General features: G+C 33.6%; 2 protein-coding genes, 1 long non-coding RNA gene and 1 other non-coding gene across 5 annotated transcripts; 1 reads left to right on the top strand and 3 right to left on the bottom strand.

Moving 5' to 3' along the window:
• Window positions 1-3,444: 3,444 nt before the first annotated feature.
• Window positions 3,445-7,393, bottom strand: LOC132626476 (basic leucine zipper 61-like). The gene is made up of 5 exons (XM_060341378.1): window positions 7,302-7,393; window positions 7,000-7,194; window positions 6,288-6,378; window positions 5,486-5,612; window positions 3,445-3,820 (listed from the first exon to the last, which is right to left on the bottom strand). Exons 2-5 carry the CDS (start codon window positions 7,164-7,166, stop codon window positions 3,603-3,605), a joined length of 603 nt encoding a protein of 200 aa, XP_060197361.1. The 5' UTR covers window positions 7,167-7,194; window positions 7,302-7,393; the 3' UTR covers window positions 3,445-3,602.
• A 3,511-nt stretch (window positions 7,394-10,904) lies between these two features.
• On the top strand, window positions 10,905-13,557 carry LOC132606381 (SAGA-associated factor 11). Of its 2 annotated transcripts, none has more exons than XM_060319838.1 (4): window positions 10,905-11,063; window positions 11,823-11,928; window positions 12,202-12,513; window positions 12,955-13,557. In XM_060319838.1, the coding sequence occupies exons 2-4, from the start codon at window positions 11,890-11,892 to the stop codon at window positions 13,132-13,134; spliced, it is 531 nt and encodes a 176-aa protein (XP_060175821.1). In that variant the 5' UTR covers window positions 10,905-11,063; window positions 11,823-11,889; the 3' UTR covers window positions 13,135-13,557. The 2 variants fall into 2 exon arrangements, with proteins under 2 accessions (XP_060175821.1, XP_060175822.1); XM_060319839.1 differs by having other exon boundaries at window positions 10,918-11,100.
• A 1,066-nt stretch (window positions 13,558-14,623) lies between these two features.
• LOC132618463 (U5 spliceosomal RNA) lies at window positions 14,624-14,739 on the bottom strand. Its single transcript, XR_009574110.1, has one exon. It is a non-coding gene; the product is annotated as a U5 spliceosomal RNA (small nuclear RNA).
• A 1,405-nt stretch (window positions 14,740-16,144) lies between these two features.
• Window positions 16,145-18,442, bottom strand: LOC132626470 (uncharacterized). The gene is made up of 3 exons (XR_009577324.1): window positions 18,062-18,442; window positions 17,457-17,502; window positions 16,145-16,527 (listed from the first exon to the last, which is right to left on the bottom strand). It is a non-coding gene; the product is annotated as an uncharacterized LOC132626470 (long non-coding RNA).
• Between the last annotated feature and the right edge of the window lie 630 nt (window positions 18,443-19,072).

Here is a 19,072-nt window from a genome sequence, read left to right as displayed (position 1 = left end):
TATCAAACTAGAGATTCTGGGTTCGAACACTAGCAGAGTTAAAAAAAAAAAAAAATCGCAAGACCAAATTTTCATAGAAATTATGCCTATCGGGGTAACGTTATGCCTTAAGGCATAGTTTTATAGTATCCTATAGAATTATGCCGGACAAGAGATATTTCTATGTAGTTACATAGAAATTATGCCTTAAGGCATAGTTCTGTAGAAATTAAGTTTGTATACGGGCAAAACCGAGGACAAGATATCCTCGGTTTCCCGACAAGAAAATTAAGATCATGATGATCATTGCTGGATCGGACGAATCCCAATCGGGGTCAAGGTCAAGCGTTGGATCGTAGCAAGACCGAGCATATCTGGTCCCGGGTCGTTGAGTTCGGTTGGAACTGAATACCGAGATAGGACGAGAAGGCGGCTAACCATGATAAATGAGGGTCCGAAATATCCGCCATCAGTCAGATATGGCGGCGCCGATCTCGCTCATCAGTTACTGAAGATTTTGTATCTTATTTAGACTTGTACTAGGGTTAGGACTCCTCTACTATATAAAGAGGAGGACCCCCTTTTACTTTTGGCCAGTTCTTTCATACGCACAAAACATATTAAGCAATATAATCTGATTCCAAGTGTTTATCAATCTCTCTAAGAATTCTGTAATTGTTCATTCATTGACCATTGTAACGCGAGCTCGGTTCCGAGGACTCGAGCCAGCCGATCGGTTGTTCCCTAGGACCAATCATTGTTTTATCGTGGTTTGATTGTTCCAACTCCCTTTTGCACTTATTTATTGCTCTATAATCTTTCGTATTAAATTAAACCGCATATCCTTTGAACTGCGTATAAATTTAATTGTTATCCATTTTAAGAGGTAAACAAAGTTATCCTACAGAACTATGGCGGATAAGACATAGTTTATATGTAGTTACATAGAAACTATGGCGATAAGGAATAGTTTCTATGTAGTTACATAGAAACTATTCCTTGTTTGGCATAGTTCTATAGGATAACTTAGTTTCTACAGAATTATGCCGGACAAAGCGTACTTTACATAGAAACCACAAGGCATAGTTCTGTAGGATAACTTAATTTCTACATAATTATGCCGGACAAGACATACTTTCTATGTAGCTTTGCTCGGATAGATATAGTTTGCTATGAAATCTTATCTTGCGATTTTTTTTTTACTCTACTGGGTTCGAACCCAGAATTTCAAGGGTATTTTCGGTCACTATTTTATTACTTAAAGTGCCGAAGGGCAAAAATTTAAGACCGCCCCAAGATAGGGGCAATCGTGCAAATTGCCCAAAAATATATTTACTGGTTAGTGGTGCGCATTCAAGGGTATGACTTAGCGCTCAATGAAACGGGTGGTGAACTATTCCCTTTGTTTCAATTTGCGTGTTTGGTTTTGACTTAACGCGAAATTTAAGAAAGTAAAGAAGACTTTTGAATCTTGAGATTATGTTTTTTAATCTTATGGTCTTAAACAAGTTATGTGAAAAAATAGAATTAAAAAGTTGCCAAAAAAAGAAAGGGGCATTATTTCTTAAACGTGTTAAAAAGGAAAGTATGAGATTTTAGGTTTATTTTTCAGCACAAGAAGGTACTGAGTGATTTCTTCCCAAGATGTTCAAGCCATGATGGACAGAGAGTAACTTGATACCTACATTATATTGATTAGAGATATTTTGAGAAATTAATCGAGGTGCATATAAAAATTCAGACAAAACGATTATTAAAAAAAAAAAAAAGTGATCGGTGGTGCACGTCGGATTTGAAGAAAAGAAAAGCAAAAACAATAAAAAAAAAATGCTCTCATCATGGTCATGTGCCTGACCAAACTTCAGCTTTTGTTTTGTTTCACTATGGTATCTATGTTTTTTTAATTCTGAAAATTCGATGGTCCAAAAGGAACTCCTAATGCCTATAGTCATAATCAGAATCAATATTCATTTTTCTTATCCTATCAACAAGTTGACGAATCAGTTGAAGGGAGCAGAACCTGAAATAGCAGCTGTTACAAGTAGAATTAAATATTCCAACATATATGAAACTATTTATGTGCCACATTTCTAAAAAGTAGATCAGAAACAAGGATTGCCAATTGTCTTATTGCATTCAATTCTTACGTACCAACAGATTTCTTCTCCATTTAATTTCTCCTTCAAGATAAAATACGCAATACTGAATTAAGATTTAATTGGTATGTACAAATTGTGTGCTACCATGAGAAATGAATATCGCGCGCCTAGTTTTCTTCTTGGTTACTATGTGTCTATGTGGAGGTTCCATCAACAAGCTATTCCTATAATGGCGCCGACTCGGTTATTTCGAATGGCTCATGTTCGCTGATAATTGTTGCAGTCGTGCTACTTTTTATGTTAAGTACCACAGCTCTGAGGGAAATCTTGCATTGTGTTTTATGACACAACACGAGATTTCCCTTCGAGTCCGCATAAGCTGCGGCCTCGCGTTTGGCTTCGAAAGGACTGGACAAAGATGAGTTGAGGAATATTCGAGTTATGGTTTATGAACCAGGAGAATTGAAGATGGTTAGCGTCATTAATGAGTGTCTAACATGCCTCAGAGAATTTCAACAAGGAGAAAAATTGAGGATTTTGCCAAAATGTAGTGTTGGTTTTCATGTTAAGTGTATCGACGAATGGTTTTTTATCACATTCATCTTGTCCAACTTGCAGGAAGACGTTGCTTCTACAGCCTACAACGTAACCACAAAGCTCTCCAATGAGAGAAAGGCGCTTTTTTACTTATCAAAAACAGATTCAGAATTTAAAGACACAATGTATAATAGATCGATGTGATTTATTGTAAGTAATGGATACAGATTTATTATAAGTAATGAATACAGCATTTAATTACTTGTTGGTTCCGCTCTAAATGCGTCTCTTACTGATCAGGTTGCCTTACTCGTCTTCTTTTGTTTTATCTAGAAACAGTCTTGAATACCAATACCTAGCTTTTCAAATGCATTTTTCTATATATAAACAGTTATATAAATAATGCTTAAATACTTTGAAAATTAATTTTCTGAAAAATAAAAAATATAAACAAATCTCAAGCTGTTAACATCGGAGCTCTCGATCACCTTTAGGTTATTGGATCATGCAGGATGCCCCTTACTATAATTCTGCTGTAAAAAAGCATATTAATATACTGCTAACTATCAGAGATAGTCTCAAAAGATATTAAGTTAATACAGTAAATTGATAGTCTATAAAGAATTTATGTACTTGTTATTAAATTAATTTAATCAATTATAGTAAGTTATTATTTAATTTTATAAGTTATTATTTAATTTTATTGATACCTTCTCAGGTTTACTATGAAAATTATATCAGGAATTATATAGTAAGTCATTTTCAAAAATATATCAGGAATTAAAAGATCCAAAAACATCAAGTAGATAACATTTTCAAACACTAGGAATGAAAATTTGACCCTTCTAAATTGCACGACGAAAATACATAACTTCAACACGCCCCCACCCAAACAAACAAACAACAACAACCCATCACATAAAAGAAAAAGAAAAGGAACACTCCCAGAAAGCACATAATATTATTTGTTCATAAATGGTTCACATCTCAATCGTAATTGGGCGGGTAAAAGTTCATGGCATCCAAGTTGAGATACTGGTCTATGCCTTGCTCCAGGTCTATCACTCCACCTGATTCTGACTCATAAGAATTGGAAACTTGTCCCTCAATATCCAACAAATGAATAGCACTATGCTTTTCTTTCCGAGCCTTTTCATGAAGTTCCTTGAGCCTGCTCAATTCAAGTTTCATCGCTTCCGTATACGCTGCAATCAAAAAGTGATTAGAGACGAAATCAGGATTCAAAGTTTATGAGTTTCGAATTTTACTCTTCTTAAGTTATTGGGTATAAATTTATCTTCTGTCTATATTATAATGACACTACAAGAAAAAAAAAAATTGGCAACAAAAAAATATATTTTGTTGCATGAACTTTTCCCAACGGCTGTTATTGCAACAACGTGCAACAACTTTTTTTTTTTTATGCCAAAAGTACTTTTTGCAACAACAATCAATACTATGGCAACAAAATTAAGAGCCCGTTTGGATTGGCTTATAAGTTGCTTATAAGCTGTTTTCAGTTTTTTTGAGTGTTTGGCTGGCCAGCTTAAAGTCATTTTGTGCTTAAAATAAGCTCACAAAAATAATTGGGCCCATTTGACTTAGCTTATCTAAAGTAGCTTATAAGCTGAAAACAACTTATAAGCCAAAAAAAAATAAGTTAGAGCCCGTTTGGATTGGCTTACAGCTTAAAGCTGTTTGCAGCTTATAAGCTGAAAAAAATAAGTTGGGGTAGTCCAACTTATTTTTTTTGGCTTATAAGCTGTTTTCAGCTTATAAGCTGCTTTAGATAAACTAAGTCAAATGGGTTCAATTATTTTTTTGAGCTTATTTTAAGCATAAAATGACTTTAAGCTGGCCAGCCAAACACTCAAAAAAGCTGAAAACAGCTTATAAGCCAACTTATAAGCCAATCCAAACGGGCTCTTAGACTACCCTAACTTTTTTTTTTTAGCTTATAAGCTGCAAACAACTTATAGGCATAAGCCCATCCAAACAGGCTCTAAATTCTTTGGCAACAAAAAAATCATTTGCCAACAATAAAACTAAGTTGTTGCCAAATATAAAAATTTTTGTTGCGATTTCTATACTTTCTTGTAGTGTGGATTTTTAATTAAAACAAATACAGAATTTGGACCAAAACTACTAGGGTCGGCTCAACTCGTAACAAACATGCTAGCTTTGCCCCGACAAGAACCCTTCTTGTCATTTTGTGTGCATAGGTCGTTCGGTTGATTATATAAATATAATTAATCCCAACATAGAATTCCACATAAATAATGCAATATTTAATTAGCACATAAAAATAGAATTTAAGATTTATATACTATTAATATAACTAATTTTTTATATCATTGGGTTGCTCAAATGATATTTATAAAGACTACAAGAAAAGCTTCTTCTAATGTTAGATTAGATTGTTTGAAAATAAGATATATTATTTGTTACAACAGATAAAGATGACCTAATGATATAAAAATTATTTATTCTTATGCTATATATAACTCTAAAAAAATTAAAGATGATCATTACATAATTAATTCAATACTATTTGATATGTAAGCCATAAAAGAACAAAATAATTTCAACATAATTAATGCAACAACTCGTTTACGATACGAAGATTTTTCTGTATTAAGGTTATGTGGGAATTTGTAGATTTTCTATGGGATAGCTAGAAAGTAAAAAAAGCTTTTATAGTAAGTAATCTCTGCTTAACAATCTCAACATTATTAATTACATCGCATATAATTTTTTTCATTTTTAATTACTGTACATTCTATTATTATTATTATTATTATTTAATTACCATGTGAATAATTTATCTATCATAATTTCTGCATAAATAGGAGATATATATATTTATATACCAGTGCGTAATTTGGATCTTTCATTGGCTATCTCCAACTGTTCTCGCAACATTTTTCCCTCCAACATCAACATGTTATTTTTGTCTCTCTCATTTTCAATTTTTGGTGGCATGATTGCTAACTTATCCTGCATCAATACATATAGGGGAAACAAATTAGCGCTATCTTTGTCAATTTCTTTATTTATTTGTGACACGTAAGAAAGAAAAAAGGATTATAGATTACAATTAGGTACGCTTAATCTGGAAGTTAATTTAAATTTAACTCCAAGCAAAATCACATGTTCGAAATTTGTGCACTGAATTTCTCATTTAACAAATGAGCTCTGAAACGACATCGTTTAAATACTCTTTCTTTTTAAATAATTATAATCCTAGAATTGTGAATTTGAACACATAACCTCGAACTAACCATTAAATCTATGTGATAACTTACACTAAAAGGTGTATGTAATTAACTTGTATGATCATTAATGATTTTATTTATCCCCATAGTAATATTAGCATACCAGATTAGAAAATTTGGTTTAAAAAAAAAAAATCATCAAGAACAATTATATATTGATGTATTTGAGTAGCAAATTATATGATTCTTCGATCTGTTATTGTGATTTATTTATTTATCTACTTCATTAAATTTTAGAAACGTCTAAAAAAATTGGGCACATCGATGAGTTCTAACATGCCTCATAAACTTTTATTCCGGTAGTTAAAATTTGAATTTTAATTGTTTTCAAACCAATCAAGAAAAAAAGAAAAGAAATGAAAAATCATTCGAATAAAAATAATCATCTAGGTATTACCTCGAGATCTTTCACCATCTTTTCCAATTCAGCTATGTATTCAGTCCTCTTATTCCTGGCTCTTTGTGCAGACAATCGATTTGATATAGTTCTAATAAAAGTCACATTAACAAAAAATTAGTCTCAACACATAGTACAACCTTATAAAGAAACAAATGAGGATATTATTTACCACACAACTAGAAAAAAAAACAGTAATTTTTGATGGAATATAATTTTCCGGCGTAATCCGTTGTAAATTGGCTTGTTGAAAACTTTTCCGATCCGATGAAATGTCAGGCAGAAATTCATATTTTTCTTAAGTAGTGTCAATGAAAAAAGAATTATCTAGTCTTAACATATATACAACCTGATAAAAACAAAGGAAAATACAACTAGAAAAAATACGAATGTCTGATGGAATCCGTTGAAAATTGGCTTTTTGAAGACATTTTTGACGGACTTGTCATAGGAAATTCCAAACATTAGTCAAAAGTTCAAATTTTTCTTAAGTAGTGTCAATGAAAAAAGAAGTATATCTAGTCATAACATATATACAACCTTATAAAAACAAAGGAAAATACAACTAGAAAAAACATGAATTTCTAATGGAATATGTTGAAAATTGGGTTGTTGAAAACATTTTTGACAGACTCATCATCAGAAATTCCAAATGTCAGTAAGAAATTCGCATTTTTTAAGTAGCGACAATGAAAAAAGAATTATATATAACCTTCTAAGCTTCTTCAAATCCACACTGGGGTCAACATTACCCTGCTTCAGTTCAAAATCAATTGCTTCATCAAGGGTTAGAACCTTATTATTTGGTTCCTCTTGATCAACTGAACTTTTAAGGGACAAATTCAAATCAGGCTCAGGTCTTTTTCTTTTTTCATCCATTTTCCTTACATAAATTTTCTTGAATCACCTAAGTAAAAATGAACAAAAACCCCAAAAAAGGAAAAAATAATTAGCAGAAAAAGAAAGAAAAATGATTAAGAAAGTGAATTATGAAGTGCATGAACTAGTATATACCTCTCTAATTAAAAAAATGTATCTTTAGATTTTGTGTGAGGTTACAAAGCTATAGAGCTGTCTTTATATAGAGAAATTTTCATTTGACAGCCTGTCATGCAGTAAAATTAAATTTCTTATAAATTGCATCTTTTGAATAGAAAGGTAAACAAATTAATTTTTCTTCTATTTTTTACTCTTTATAATTATCTAAAAAATTAAGTGAGGACATGATCTTAAGTTCAAAAACTAACTATTGGATGGGGTTATAAAATAAGTTGATTTTTATAGAAATATAGTTCATCAAATCATTTGAGAGAAGTACTTTAAAAAAAAAAATTAATAAGGTGAATGGCAATATATATTTACTCTAAAAATTTTGAAAAGTTTCAAAAAGATATTTCAATGGAGAAGTAGTGCATGCCTCGTAGGACTTTAAAAAAAATCAAATTTCTTTTTACCTAAGTATTCCAAACATATATTTGGGGTAATTTTATAGATGGTCGCTCAACTTTTATTTTGCAAAAGTCACTAAATTTTTTGTATTGAGAAGTCGATCGATATTGTCTAAATATAACAGAAAGTTGTCTAAATAACATATAAATTATATTATGTCCACTATCAACATGCCTCTTTTATGTTATATTTAGAAAAAGGCGAGTGATTTTTTAGTTAAAATACTCAGATAATAACTTTGGTGTAATAAAATAAAATTTGAGTGATTATCCACAATGTAGTTGCACACGTTTCTCCTAGTAACAACATTTTGCCTTTCAATCACACCTTAACCTCGTTAAAAAGCGGTGCTGACTCGTTAAAAAGGCGGCGCTGACTCGTAAAAAAGCAGTGCTGACTATTTATCGACATATCTTTTATATCATTCGCCATGTCATCCACATCATTTCAATGCATCACATTTGGCAGGGCTGAATCCACTTTCACGAGCGATCGCCTTTCGCTCGCAGATAGGATGTCAACGCTGATCGACAATAGTAAGTTAATGAAATTAATATTCCCTCTGTTCACCTTTATTTTTTCATAATGGACTTTGCACACCTTTTAATTAAGAAATAATAAATGAAGTATATATTTAATCATAATATACATATAAATTGATGTAATAAGTCTCGGGAAATAATTTTGGGAAAAAGTAATTAATGTTAAGAGTAAAACATGAAGAAAAAATGGTTCTGTTAAAGTAGACAAGTAAAAGTAAAATATATTTTTAATATCAGGGACAAATAAAAGTAAACGAAGGGAGTAATAAAGATTACATGGATGGATTACTTATGCCCGTAAATAGATTTGCTCAGATTACATACATTTTTGTTGACTAAAAGTAATTTGAGAAGTTTATTAGTATCATTTTGAATATTATTCTCACTTGTTTGGAAAATTAATTAAAGAACAAGCAAAGACCACGAGTGCCAACGGTATTGATCCAAAGAGCTTATCTCGAAAGAAGTAAAAACAACATTTTATTGGAATTTAGTGCACTTCCTCGCACAAAAAAACAGTAAAACGCAAATTAAAGCTGTCACAAACGAGAAACACACAGGTCAATCTACAAAAAGAGCATTTAAAGCAAGTAATTAAGGAAGCCTAATCATGATGAGTCAGTCAAATGACGTAGTGAATTGTAGTGAACTCCATAGATTTAGATCAAATCTATAGACGCCCCCGTTAAAGCTAGACAATATTTTTTATTTTAATATTTATGTAATGTATGTATCTATTGAACACTCTAATTTATCGGACACACGATTATCACAATGTATGACTCGTTAATAAGTTTTCACTACCTATAGCAGAAGAGTACCGCATGATCGTCTTCAATTTACATTAAGACATTAAACATTATCTTACATCAAAGTAAAAATTATCTCATGCCAAAATCAGTTCAATTGGATCGAGAGAATCTGGATCAATCAATGCTCATTTTATCAAATGTTTAAAAAATTTTAACACCTATATAGGTCTTCTGTGTGTCATTAATAGCTCATCGAGTTGGACAAAACGTGGTAAAAATGATGCGAGCTTACCACTTATGTCCATTATTTAATTTTTGCCAGCGTTTGTAATATCGTTGAATAATAGCAAGTTTTAAATTAATAAGACCTTTTTGCTTTTATCTTCTTCATTTGAAAGTGACAAAAACCAATTTCAAACATCAATATTTTGTTCTAAAGATTGAATTGTCACAGTTCAAACTCCGTAATTCTTTGATGGAGTTTTGAATTTACACGGTTCAAACTCCAAAAAAAAAAAAAAAAAAAAAAAAAAACTGGTTCTACGAACAAATAATTTTGCTCATTTCAAGATAAGACACATTTAGCTATATGATTTGCATAAAGTCAGTACATGTGAATTGTAAGTTAATGACGAAAGAGCTATAAATTAAATAAAAAAAGAAGATACTTAATGAAAATAACATCGATATCATATTTATATTACGATAATCTCCACAAAATTAAACATATTTTTTTATACATTGAACTACTATAGATTAGATGAATTGATTTTTGTCATTGCCGTACTAAGCGATATTAGTTCGAATAGAATGAACTTCTCGCCCTTTTATCATGAAGCTATATATTCTCCAACAGAGTGTGGTGTAGTTTCACTGGTAGTAATTTGAATACTAAGATAGTAGCATGGACGTCAAATTTATAAGAGTAAATATTTAGGTATTTTGAAACTCGAACTTATAAAAATACAGGACAACAGGTAAATGCTGCATGATTTACTCAAACTTAAAAAAGTTTTCAAATGCTCAACTGATAAAGGCTCAAACTCTAGGATTTTCACATGTGTTGAGTTTTCAAACTCTAGGACAGTGTCCATTTTTTAGCTTGTTCTTTAGCTTCGAACTAAAGGCTCAAACTCTAGGAGTTTCACAAGTATTGAGTTTTCAAACTCTAGGACAGTGTCCCTTTTTAGTTATTTTTTTGACCTCGAACGCCAGGATAAAGGCTCACACTCTGGGAATTTCACATGTATTGAGTTTTCGAACTCTAGGACTGTGTTCCTTTTTAGTTATTTTTTTGGCCTTGAACTGCAGGATAAAGGCTTACACTCTAGGAATTTCACTTGTATTGAGTTTTCAAACTCTAGGACGGCCCTTTTTAGTATGTTCTTTAGCTTCAAACTCTAGACAAGTAGTTTTGGCCACAAATCCCAGCAATCTATATGGATTATTATGATCAAGTTCTGGCGATCCGACATGACTTGACTAAAAACAATGAATGGTTATAAGGAAGGTTTTACCCATCAATTTAAAATTGTAACGATCATCTGAATGTCATTACCCAATATCAATCGTGAATTTATTCTTACAAAACTTTTTCAAACGAGGTAAAAAAATAAACATTGCACTAAAAAAAATCTCATTTGTACAAATCTCCCACTCAATATTTCTAGTAAGTAGTATTCCTTCGGTCCCAATATATGTAACACTATTTTCTTTAATAAGTCTTAAAAAGATTGATGTCTTTCTATACACAGCAATAAGTTAACTTTAAACTTTCATTTTATCCTTAATGAGATAATTTATAATCATTTAACTATTAATAGCCCGCGTTGAACATCAAATTTCAAAACTTTTTTTTTTTTTCTTAAATTCCGTGCTCAATCACATAAATTGAGACGGAGGGGCTTGATGGACAAAATTGGCAATATCATGGCCAAACGTGGCATTTCACTGAGGGGACACAGTAACCGCCCGTAGAGCTCGATACACCAGATCTTCGAAACCCATCTTCCAAACCATTTTTCTTTTGATCTGTAAGTTTACGAAACACAGTAATTCTTTCTCTTATCTGTAAGTCCTTTTTTTTTTTTTTAATCGTTTTGATGGGTGTTCATTATCCTCTGTCTAATCAGTGATTAACCGCTAATTTGATGAAAAGATTTTAATCAGAATATTGGAATGAAAGGGTTAGTTGATTGATTGGTGCTTGATCATGGTTGAGATGCACTTTTAAGTATTAAATTGACCAAATGAAATTCAGCTTAGGGCGATTGTAATTTTCAAATAGCTAGAATTTCTTGTAGCTCTATAGAGCTGTCTGCCCTTTATATTTCTGATTGATACTTAGGATTGGTATCTTAAATTTCTTGAAGATTTTAGTTGAAATGTAACTTGTGTTGATGGATGAGTATAATTGATTTTGTTTGTACAGTCATAAAATAATGATGATGACCTCAGCATGTAACTTGAGAAAGTCACGAATCCATTTGTTCGTTAACATTGTATTTTCATTTCTCATATAGTATACAACAACAACATACCCAGTTTTACCTTTGTGAGGCTGTTTTTGATAGGCTCTCGGCTCAGATTAAAGCAATAACAAAGCAGGTCAAGTAGAACAGAATTTCTCATATAGTATGTATATAAAATCAAGAAGATGACATAGCCAACTCAATTTGGAAAAGTGTTTTCCCTTTAACATGTTAATCTACGTATTCTATTTCTTCGCTTTGTTATTTGTTTATATTTTTCTCTGCTCAATCATGTTCTGTTGTGGTCTATCTGGGTTGCAGATTTTGTTCCTCTGCTGAACTTTTTGGTGTGGGTTTTACTGCTCATTGGATTTCTGAGGCAAGACTTATGTCTGCTCCAAATGAGGATAACATCTCTCAACCGCAGGTAATCCACATTTAAAATGAAACCAGAAACTTATGTTCACTGATTATCTTGCTTAATTGCTATAGAGAATTGTATGCTTCAGTTGTTTGTGGAGGCAATTAGGAGAATCTTGCCTAATATATGGACGCTATTTTTTCTTCTTCGTGTGGGCAAGCATGATTGTGTACTTCTTGTCTTTTTCCCATTGGTACTCCTTATTTAAGATTATTTCTTGTATGCTGTCAGGATGTTGTTGATATGTAACTTTTAGTCTACTTTGTGATCTATGTGCAGTTGTCGTCACACGTTTTTGATGAGCTTCTTGATTCCATCATTATTGATGTTGCATCTGAGTGTCACCGCGTAGCGAAACTAGGCCTTGATCGTAATTTAGAAGAAGGGGAGGAAGAACTTCGGTTGTCTGCTCAAGCTCGGGCAAGTGTAGCCGATCCTAGCAATAGTAGTGAAACAAATGGCAAATACATTGTAGATATATTTGGGCAAACCCATCCTCCTGTTGCAAATGAAATATTTGAATGTATGAATTGTGGCCGATCTATCATGGCTGGGCGGTTTGCTCCTCACTTAGAGAAATGCATGGGAAAGGTATATTCTTTCCTATTTCAGTGCCTAGTCCCAGATTAGCCCATATCAGTATATCCAAATTATTGACTGTTAATACTGCTATGCACTCTGCTCTCTCTTCCCCTTACCAATATTATTATTATTATTATTATCAATATTCTAGCATTATCTTATTCTTCAAGTTTAACAATAGTATTACTATTGTTGTTTCTGTTACTTTGGCTCTCTTTACTATGTTTGTTGTCAGTACTTTTCTTTTCTTCGATACTTCCATCATAGATTTTTACTCGTGTATTTTACAAACCTGTTTTGGAAAACGCTTTTCTTGAGCCGAGGGTCTATCGGGAACAACCTCTCTACCAACGAAGGTAGGGGTAAGGTTTGCGTACACCTCACCCTCCTCGGACCTCACTTGTGGGATCACACTGGTGTTGCTTAATACTTTTGTGCACTTGACTGCAGGGGAGAAAGGCCCGTCTTAAGGCAACAAGAAGTAGCACTGCTCAGAATCGGTATCCACGAGCCAGTTCTGCTTCAACTAACTCCCCTTATTCAAATCCCACCAGCACGAGTCGACAGCCAAATGGAAGTTCCGGAGTTGCGGGTCATGAATACTCAAATGGCTCCTTAGATGAGTTGTGAGGCCTTGGAGGCAATCCAGGAAGCTGATTCATCTTCAGGTGAAGGATTGAACTGAGAAGACAACTTGGGACTTTACTCTGATGTTTCATCCACCCCTTAGTAGTCGTGCTGTAGCTGAGCTTGCGGAAGAGGCTATGCTGGTTCGTCGGATAAAGCAGATGTTGATCACAGTATGGTTTTGATAATAACTAATATGCAAACATGTCTTCCGATACAAATGGTTTAGTACGCATTGGCTTCACAAGCCAGAGTTTAGCACTGTAAAGGAGACTTCACTGTCTCAACATTCTAGTTCAAAGTAATAACTTGATTATCAGTTCTTTGGTCCTGTTCTTCCAAGGGATTATAAGCAAGTATAGAGTGAAAGAATATGTAAATTTTGCACTATTAACAATTGAACCGATTAAGACGGTATGTTTTCTAGATTGTCATATAGTCTTTGATATTGAGAGAGTTATATGTTGTTGTAGTTAAGGAAAAAGAGAACATAAATCTAGTAATACGCTTTGAGAGCTACCTCATTAAAAAACCTTATCAGAAAAAATTTAATGGGACAAAACTGTGGTTAAGGAAAAAACAGTACAACACGTATTTTACTCCTCTTGATGAAGATCAAAATTCAGATGTCGAAGTCTTCGCATTCCAATCTTGAATAACATCTTCTCAAAAGTTGAAGTTGGCAAAGGTTTGGTGAACAAATCTGCAGAATTGTCACTTAAACAAATTTGTTACACATCAAGATCACCATTTGTCTAGAGATCATGTGTGAAGCATAATTTTGGTGAAATGTGTTTCGTTCTATCTCCTTTTATGAAACCCTCCTTTTAATTAAGCTATGCATGCACGCACGCAAAATTTCTACTAAAGACTACTCGACCTCGTAAACCAAGTGACCTCTTTTACCCTTTTGCATCAATTATACTCTCTTTCCTCAAACTTTTTACAGGAAGGATATAACAAAAGAGCAAACCTAAGACTCTTATATTAAAAGAACACTTACACAAAATACGTAGTCAGGCGGTGAAAATACGTAAAGATTGTTCTGGTCATCAAATGACACAATATCATCTAGTCAGGCGGTAAAGAACACTCACATCAACTGTGTGTCACAAATTGTTTTGAGACTGACTATTGACTTTCATAAGGAATTAAACATAGATAGGCCCCAAAGAAATATTAATTTCCACATAGCTCAGGATTAGACCAGTTTAAGCACAACCTATCAATATTCTAGCATTCTTAAACTTCGGAGGAAAGAAAAAACTCTTTTAATCACCCAACTTTTCACAAATATTTTAAACTTTGATAAGGAATTAAATAGATAGGCACCAAAAGAAATATTAATTTCCACATAGCTCAGGATTAGACCAATCTAAGCAGACAACCAATCAATATTCTAGCATTCTTAAACCTCGGAGGAAAGAAAAAACTCTTTTAAACTTCCAGTGAACAATTCTTCACAAAAAATTTTAAGCTAGAATTGTAGGGGATCCTCAGTAAAGAGAACCCCTCCAAAAATTGGCGTATGCCACTATTTGCAACGCACACACGGTATTCTTTAGTAAAAGGCGAAAGAATAGTTCGCTATGTGTTCATTGCGTGGCTGCGTGAGTTGCTCTGTGTTGAACAAGCTCTTTATATAGTCCTTCAAGAAGCTCTCTTCTTCACTCAACTCGATGTGGGAATTTCTTCTAACCAGGTTTACCACTATGGGCCCTGTTGATATGGGCTCATATTGGGAAGATTGAGGACAATAATATTTGGGCCATGAACATGAGCTCATTGACTGAAACTTACTCACAGATCCAGATAGTTTCTTATTCTTTCATTAAACAATAGTATATTTTTTCTAGGCAAAAAACATATATGTACATAGTAAGTGGTATATTTACAAAACATGACGATACTTTTCAGTTTGCAAAATATATCAATAGATTTTTTATAAAATCTATACGAATCAGATAAATTAAAAAGAAGTAAATAAAACACATTAAATAAATTATTTTCCTTATTTTATCCACTTTTCTCTCTCCATTCAAAATTAAGAGATATTGTTCCCTGATTTTCTCCAACTATTACTCTTTTATTTCATCCACTTTACTCTCCTCATTCAAAATTAAGAGATATTGTTCCCTAATTTTCTCCAACTTTTACTCAAAAAGTCCATTCTAATAGGTAATTTTTATGTACAAAGTTCATACACCAGAAAACATATATGTATAATTTTTTTATGCAATATGTATAACTGTATAAATTTGTTATAATTTTATATATGAAACATGTATAAAAATCGTATGTGTATTTTGATTATGATAAAGTACATTTAAATTGTATAAAATATAATCAAAGTATGCATAAATTTTGAGAAAATATGTATAATAATGGCGATGCAGTACAATGATTCCATTGTACAAGAACAAGGGCGACATTCAAAGTTGCAACAACTATAGAGGGATCAAGCTGCTAAGCCACACTATGAAAGTGTGGGAAAGGGTGGTAGAGATGAGGGTGAGGAGAGGCGTGTCTATCTCAGAGAACCAGTTCGGATTCATGCCGGGGCGCTCAACTACAGAAGCTATTCATCTTGTACGGAGACTAGTGGAGCAGTATAGGGAGAGGAAGAGGGACTTGCACATGGTATTCATCGACCTAGAAAAGGCATACGACAAAGTGCCGAGAGAGGTTCTATGGAGATGCTTGGAGGCTAGAGGTGTACCTGTGGCGTACATTAGGGCGATCAAGGACATGTATGATAGGGCCAAGACCAGGGTAAGGAATATGAGAGGAGACTCAGAGCACTTCTGTCACGACCCAGCCCCGTAGGCCGTGACTGGCGCCCTACTTGGGCACCCTGACATACCTATCCATAACTGATCACATCCAAATAGCATATACGGCCATAAACACTATATGCCGTCTCAAACTATGTCAAACTGTATCGGACACATTTCAGCGCAAACATATACATATACTTATACTTATATCGAAAAGCCGGCAAGGCTATCAAATGTATCAAAAGCCGACAAGGATATCAAAAGTATCAAAAGCCGACAAGGCTAACAGATGTATCAAAAGCCGACAAGGCTAACAGATGGCGCAACGGCCCAAAACATATACAAAGTGCACGCCGACAAGGCTGCCATAACGAACAGGGTCATACAAACACATTTGTACAGAAGTAGGCACACACACCCACAAATACGTCTACAGACCTCTAAACAGACCAAACGGATCATATGGCGAAACAGGGCCCCGCCGTACCCCTGAACAAATATATACATATGCATCAAACAAGTATATATACCAAAATGTAGGCTCCGGAATAAGAGGAGCACTCCAAACAGCAGAAGAGGGTGTCCTAAACTGCTGGATCACCAAACTGTGCATCTGTACCTGCGGGCATGAAACGCAGCCCCCCGAAGAAAGGGGGGTCAGTACGAAATATGTACTGAGTATGCAAAGCAGAAAATACAGAAACAAATCTGAGACATAAACGAAATAGTAGTACAGAACATAAATATAAATCCAACATATCAAAATTTGTTTACTTTCAAAAATATGTAAGTCATGCGTAGGGTACAGAAGAATATGGTCGCCCGCCCGTCGATGGCGCCATAACACAGCATAACACCAGAATGTTTCAAATCTCCGTATCCCCGTCACATATCACATCACAACATAACGCCATACACAGCATAACACCAAATATATGTGGAACCCGACCCTCTTTTGCGAGTAGCTCGGTGAACCATAAACACAGCATAACTCCGGAGTATATCAAAGCGCGCACGATAACAGAACCGGCCCGGGAACCGGCGAAAGATGTAACAGAACGCACGAGCAGAGTCATGAGTAACCATATGCATAAAATCATTATCATAGACTCAAATATAAGTAAGTGACCATACTTGAAATGATAATCATACCAAATTCTTTCAAAAGTCATCAGAATTACATAAAGGAAAGTCGCGGGACCCACGGACGGGTATTGACCCGAGTCGGGCCCGCCTATGGAAATCATACTCATTATACATCATGCAAACTTCTATAAAAGTATTGGAACAATCCGAGCCTTCATGTGAAAGGTATGGCATTCAAAAATTACGAAGTTCTTTAAAGTGAAACCTTTTTGCGCAAAGTTCGGAAAGCGAATATTTCAAATACATAAAGGTTCATATTTCATCAAATCATACATAAGAGTGCCAAGGAACATATACGGATCATAACATGCTCGGATTTCGGATTTAGAATTCCCTTAAGGCTCTAATCTAGCCTATGTAAAACTAAGACATGCCAAAAAGAAAGGAGGTTGCTTTACATACCTGTTAGCGGCTATTCGTAACCCGTTCGTCTCGTCGCTCTTTTAGCCTATTTATATAAAAGTGACGTTATCGTTAGTAACTATATTTTCTAGTCCACAATTCTATAACCCATTTCTTATTGAACCTATATTTTAGTTTATATATCATCGTTTAGGGTTTTCTATTATCTAAAAATCTAGCGAAAATCCGGCAGCACTTCCCCTATACATTCGCCTATTCCAAATTTCCAATTGCTCTCCTGTTGACACAGACATACCAACAACAACATATGGATACAATCATATCTTCAATTCTTTCAATTCAACGAAAACAACAACATATTCATATCAACAAAATTTCAACTTTAACTTTCTAATCCTTTCGCCATATAATCCATGATAACAACAACCATACCACTAATTAAACTTAATTTACCATAGCTAGTTTAAATTGGCCTCATACGGCTCAAACTCCACTTCCATATCAACATACACAACTCTTGCAATCTCTTTCACATCCACTAATTCATACAAAGACTAATCATCTTCTAAAATATGTAGAAAAATATTAAACCTTACCTTAATAAATTTGACAAAAAAATATACCGAGGAGAGAATAGTTCTTACCTAATATGGCAAAAAAATAATCTTCTTCCACCTTACTTTGCTTTGAAGAAATTTCTGATTTGCTATTACCCGGAGAAAACCGACGCGGGGTAACCTTTATGTCGTTCTTCGCATTTTTGCTTCAGCGTAATTTTTTTTTCCTCAAACGTTACTGCCAATTTCCTTGTATGGAATTTCTCCAATTAGGATGATTACCAATACGTGTATGGCCTTCCCACAATTAAATAGTTGATGTAAAGTCTTCATCTAATAAATGCCTTAGAAAGAATATATATAGCCTCCATAAAGGGCTGCTATATAAATTATGGTATACTAAAATTATGGGGGATATTGCAAAACGTGAGTTATAGGGGATATTGCAAAACGTGAGTTGCTGCTCATGTTTCATCAAATGGATTGTCAAAGAAGTGACCAACAAATATATATTTGTACCTTGCCATTTTACACATGGCATTCACTTGGCCCATCTCTTTTGATACTTATCAGATTAGCTACCACATCATTTATGTATAACATATTTAAATAGCCTTCTTCCAAGTGTCCAGGACATGTGTCCATGTAATAATTATCCAAAAATCTTAATTTCTTATCATTTTCCACAATTCCCGATCTAACCAATTAAACACAAAATTAATTTCTTGATCTCAATTCATTTAAAAAGTAATCATTTTTAATACACTCCATATTCATTGTCATGATCATGTGACATAGCAGTAGTCCACAGTCCCTTTTTGTACACACAAAATATTATTTTCAATCACTGTCATTCACTTTCGAGTCTTAAATAATTTCGGGACTTCATTCCTTTTACACATTGATTTCTTGATTCCCATACTTGAATATGACTAAATCCTCCGTGCTTGGATAAATTTACTTACGTTGGACGGTCCAATTTTCCTAATACAAAAATGCGGGATGCTATGGAGTCAGATGGAAACTCATCAGAAAAAAAATTATTGCTGGCCAAATTTCTTAATTATAAAGAATGAATAGGTAATGATAATGTCTAAT

This window comes from Lycium barbarum, chromosome 1, assembly GCF_019175385.1.
Source record: "Lycium barbarum isolate Lr01 chromosome 1, ASM1917538v2, whole genome shotgun sequence".
In the NCBI taxonomy this organism is placed as follows: domain Eukaryota; kingdom Viridiplantae; phylum Streptophyta; class Magnoliopsida; order Solanales; family Solanaceae; genus Lycium; species Lycium barbarum.
This window is presented reverse-complemented; position numbering and strand designations above follow the sequence as displayed.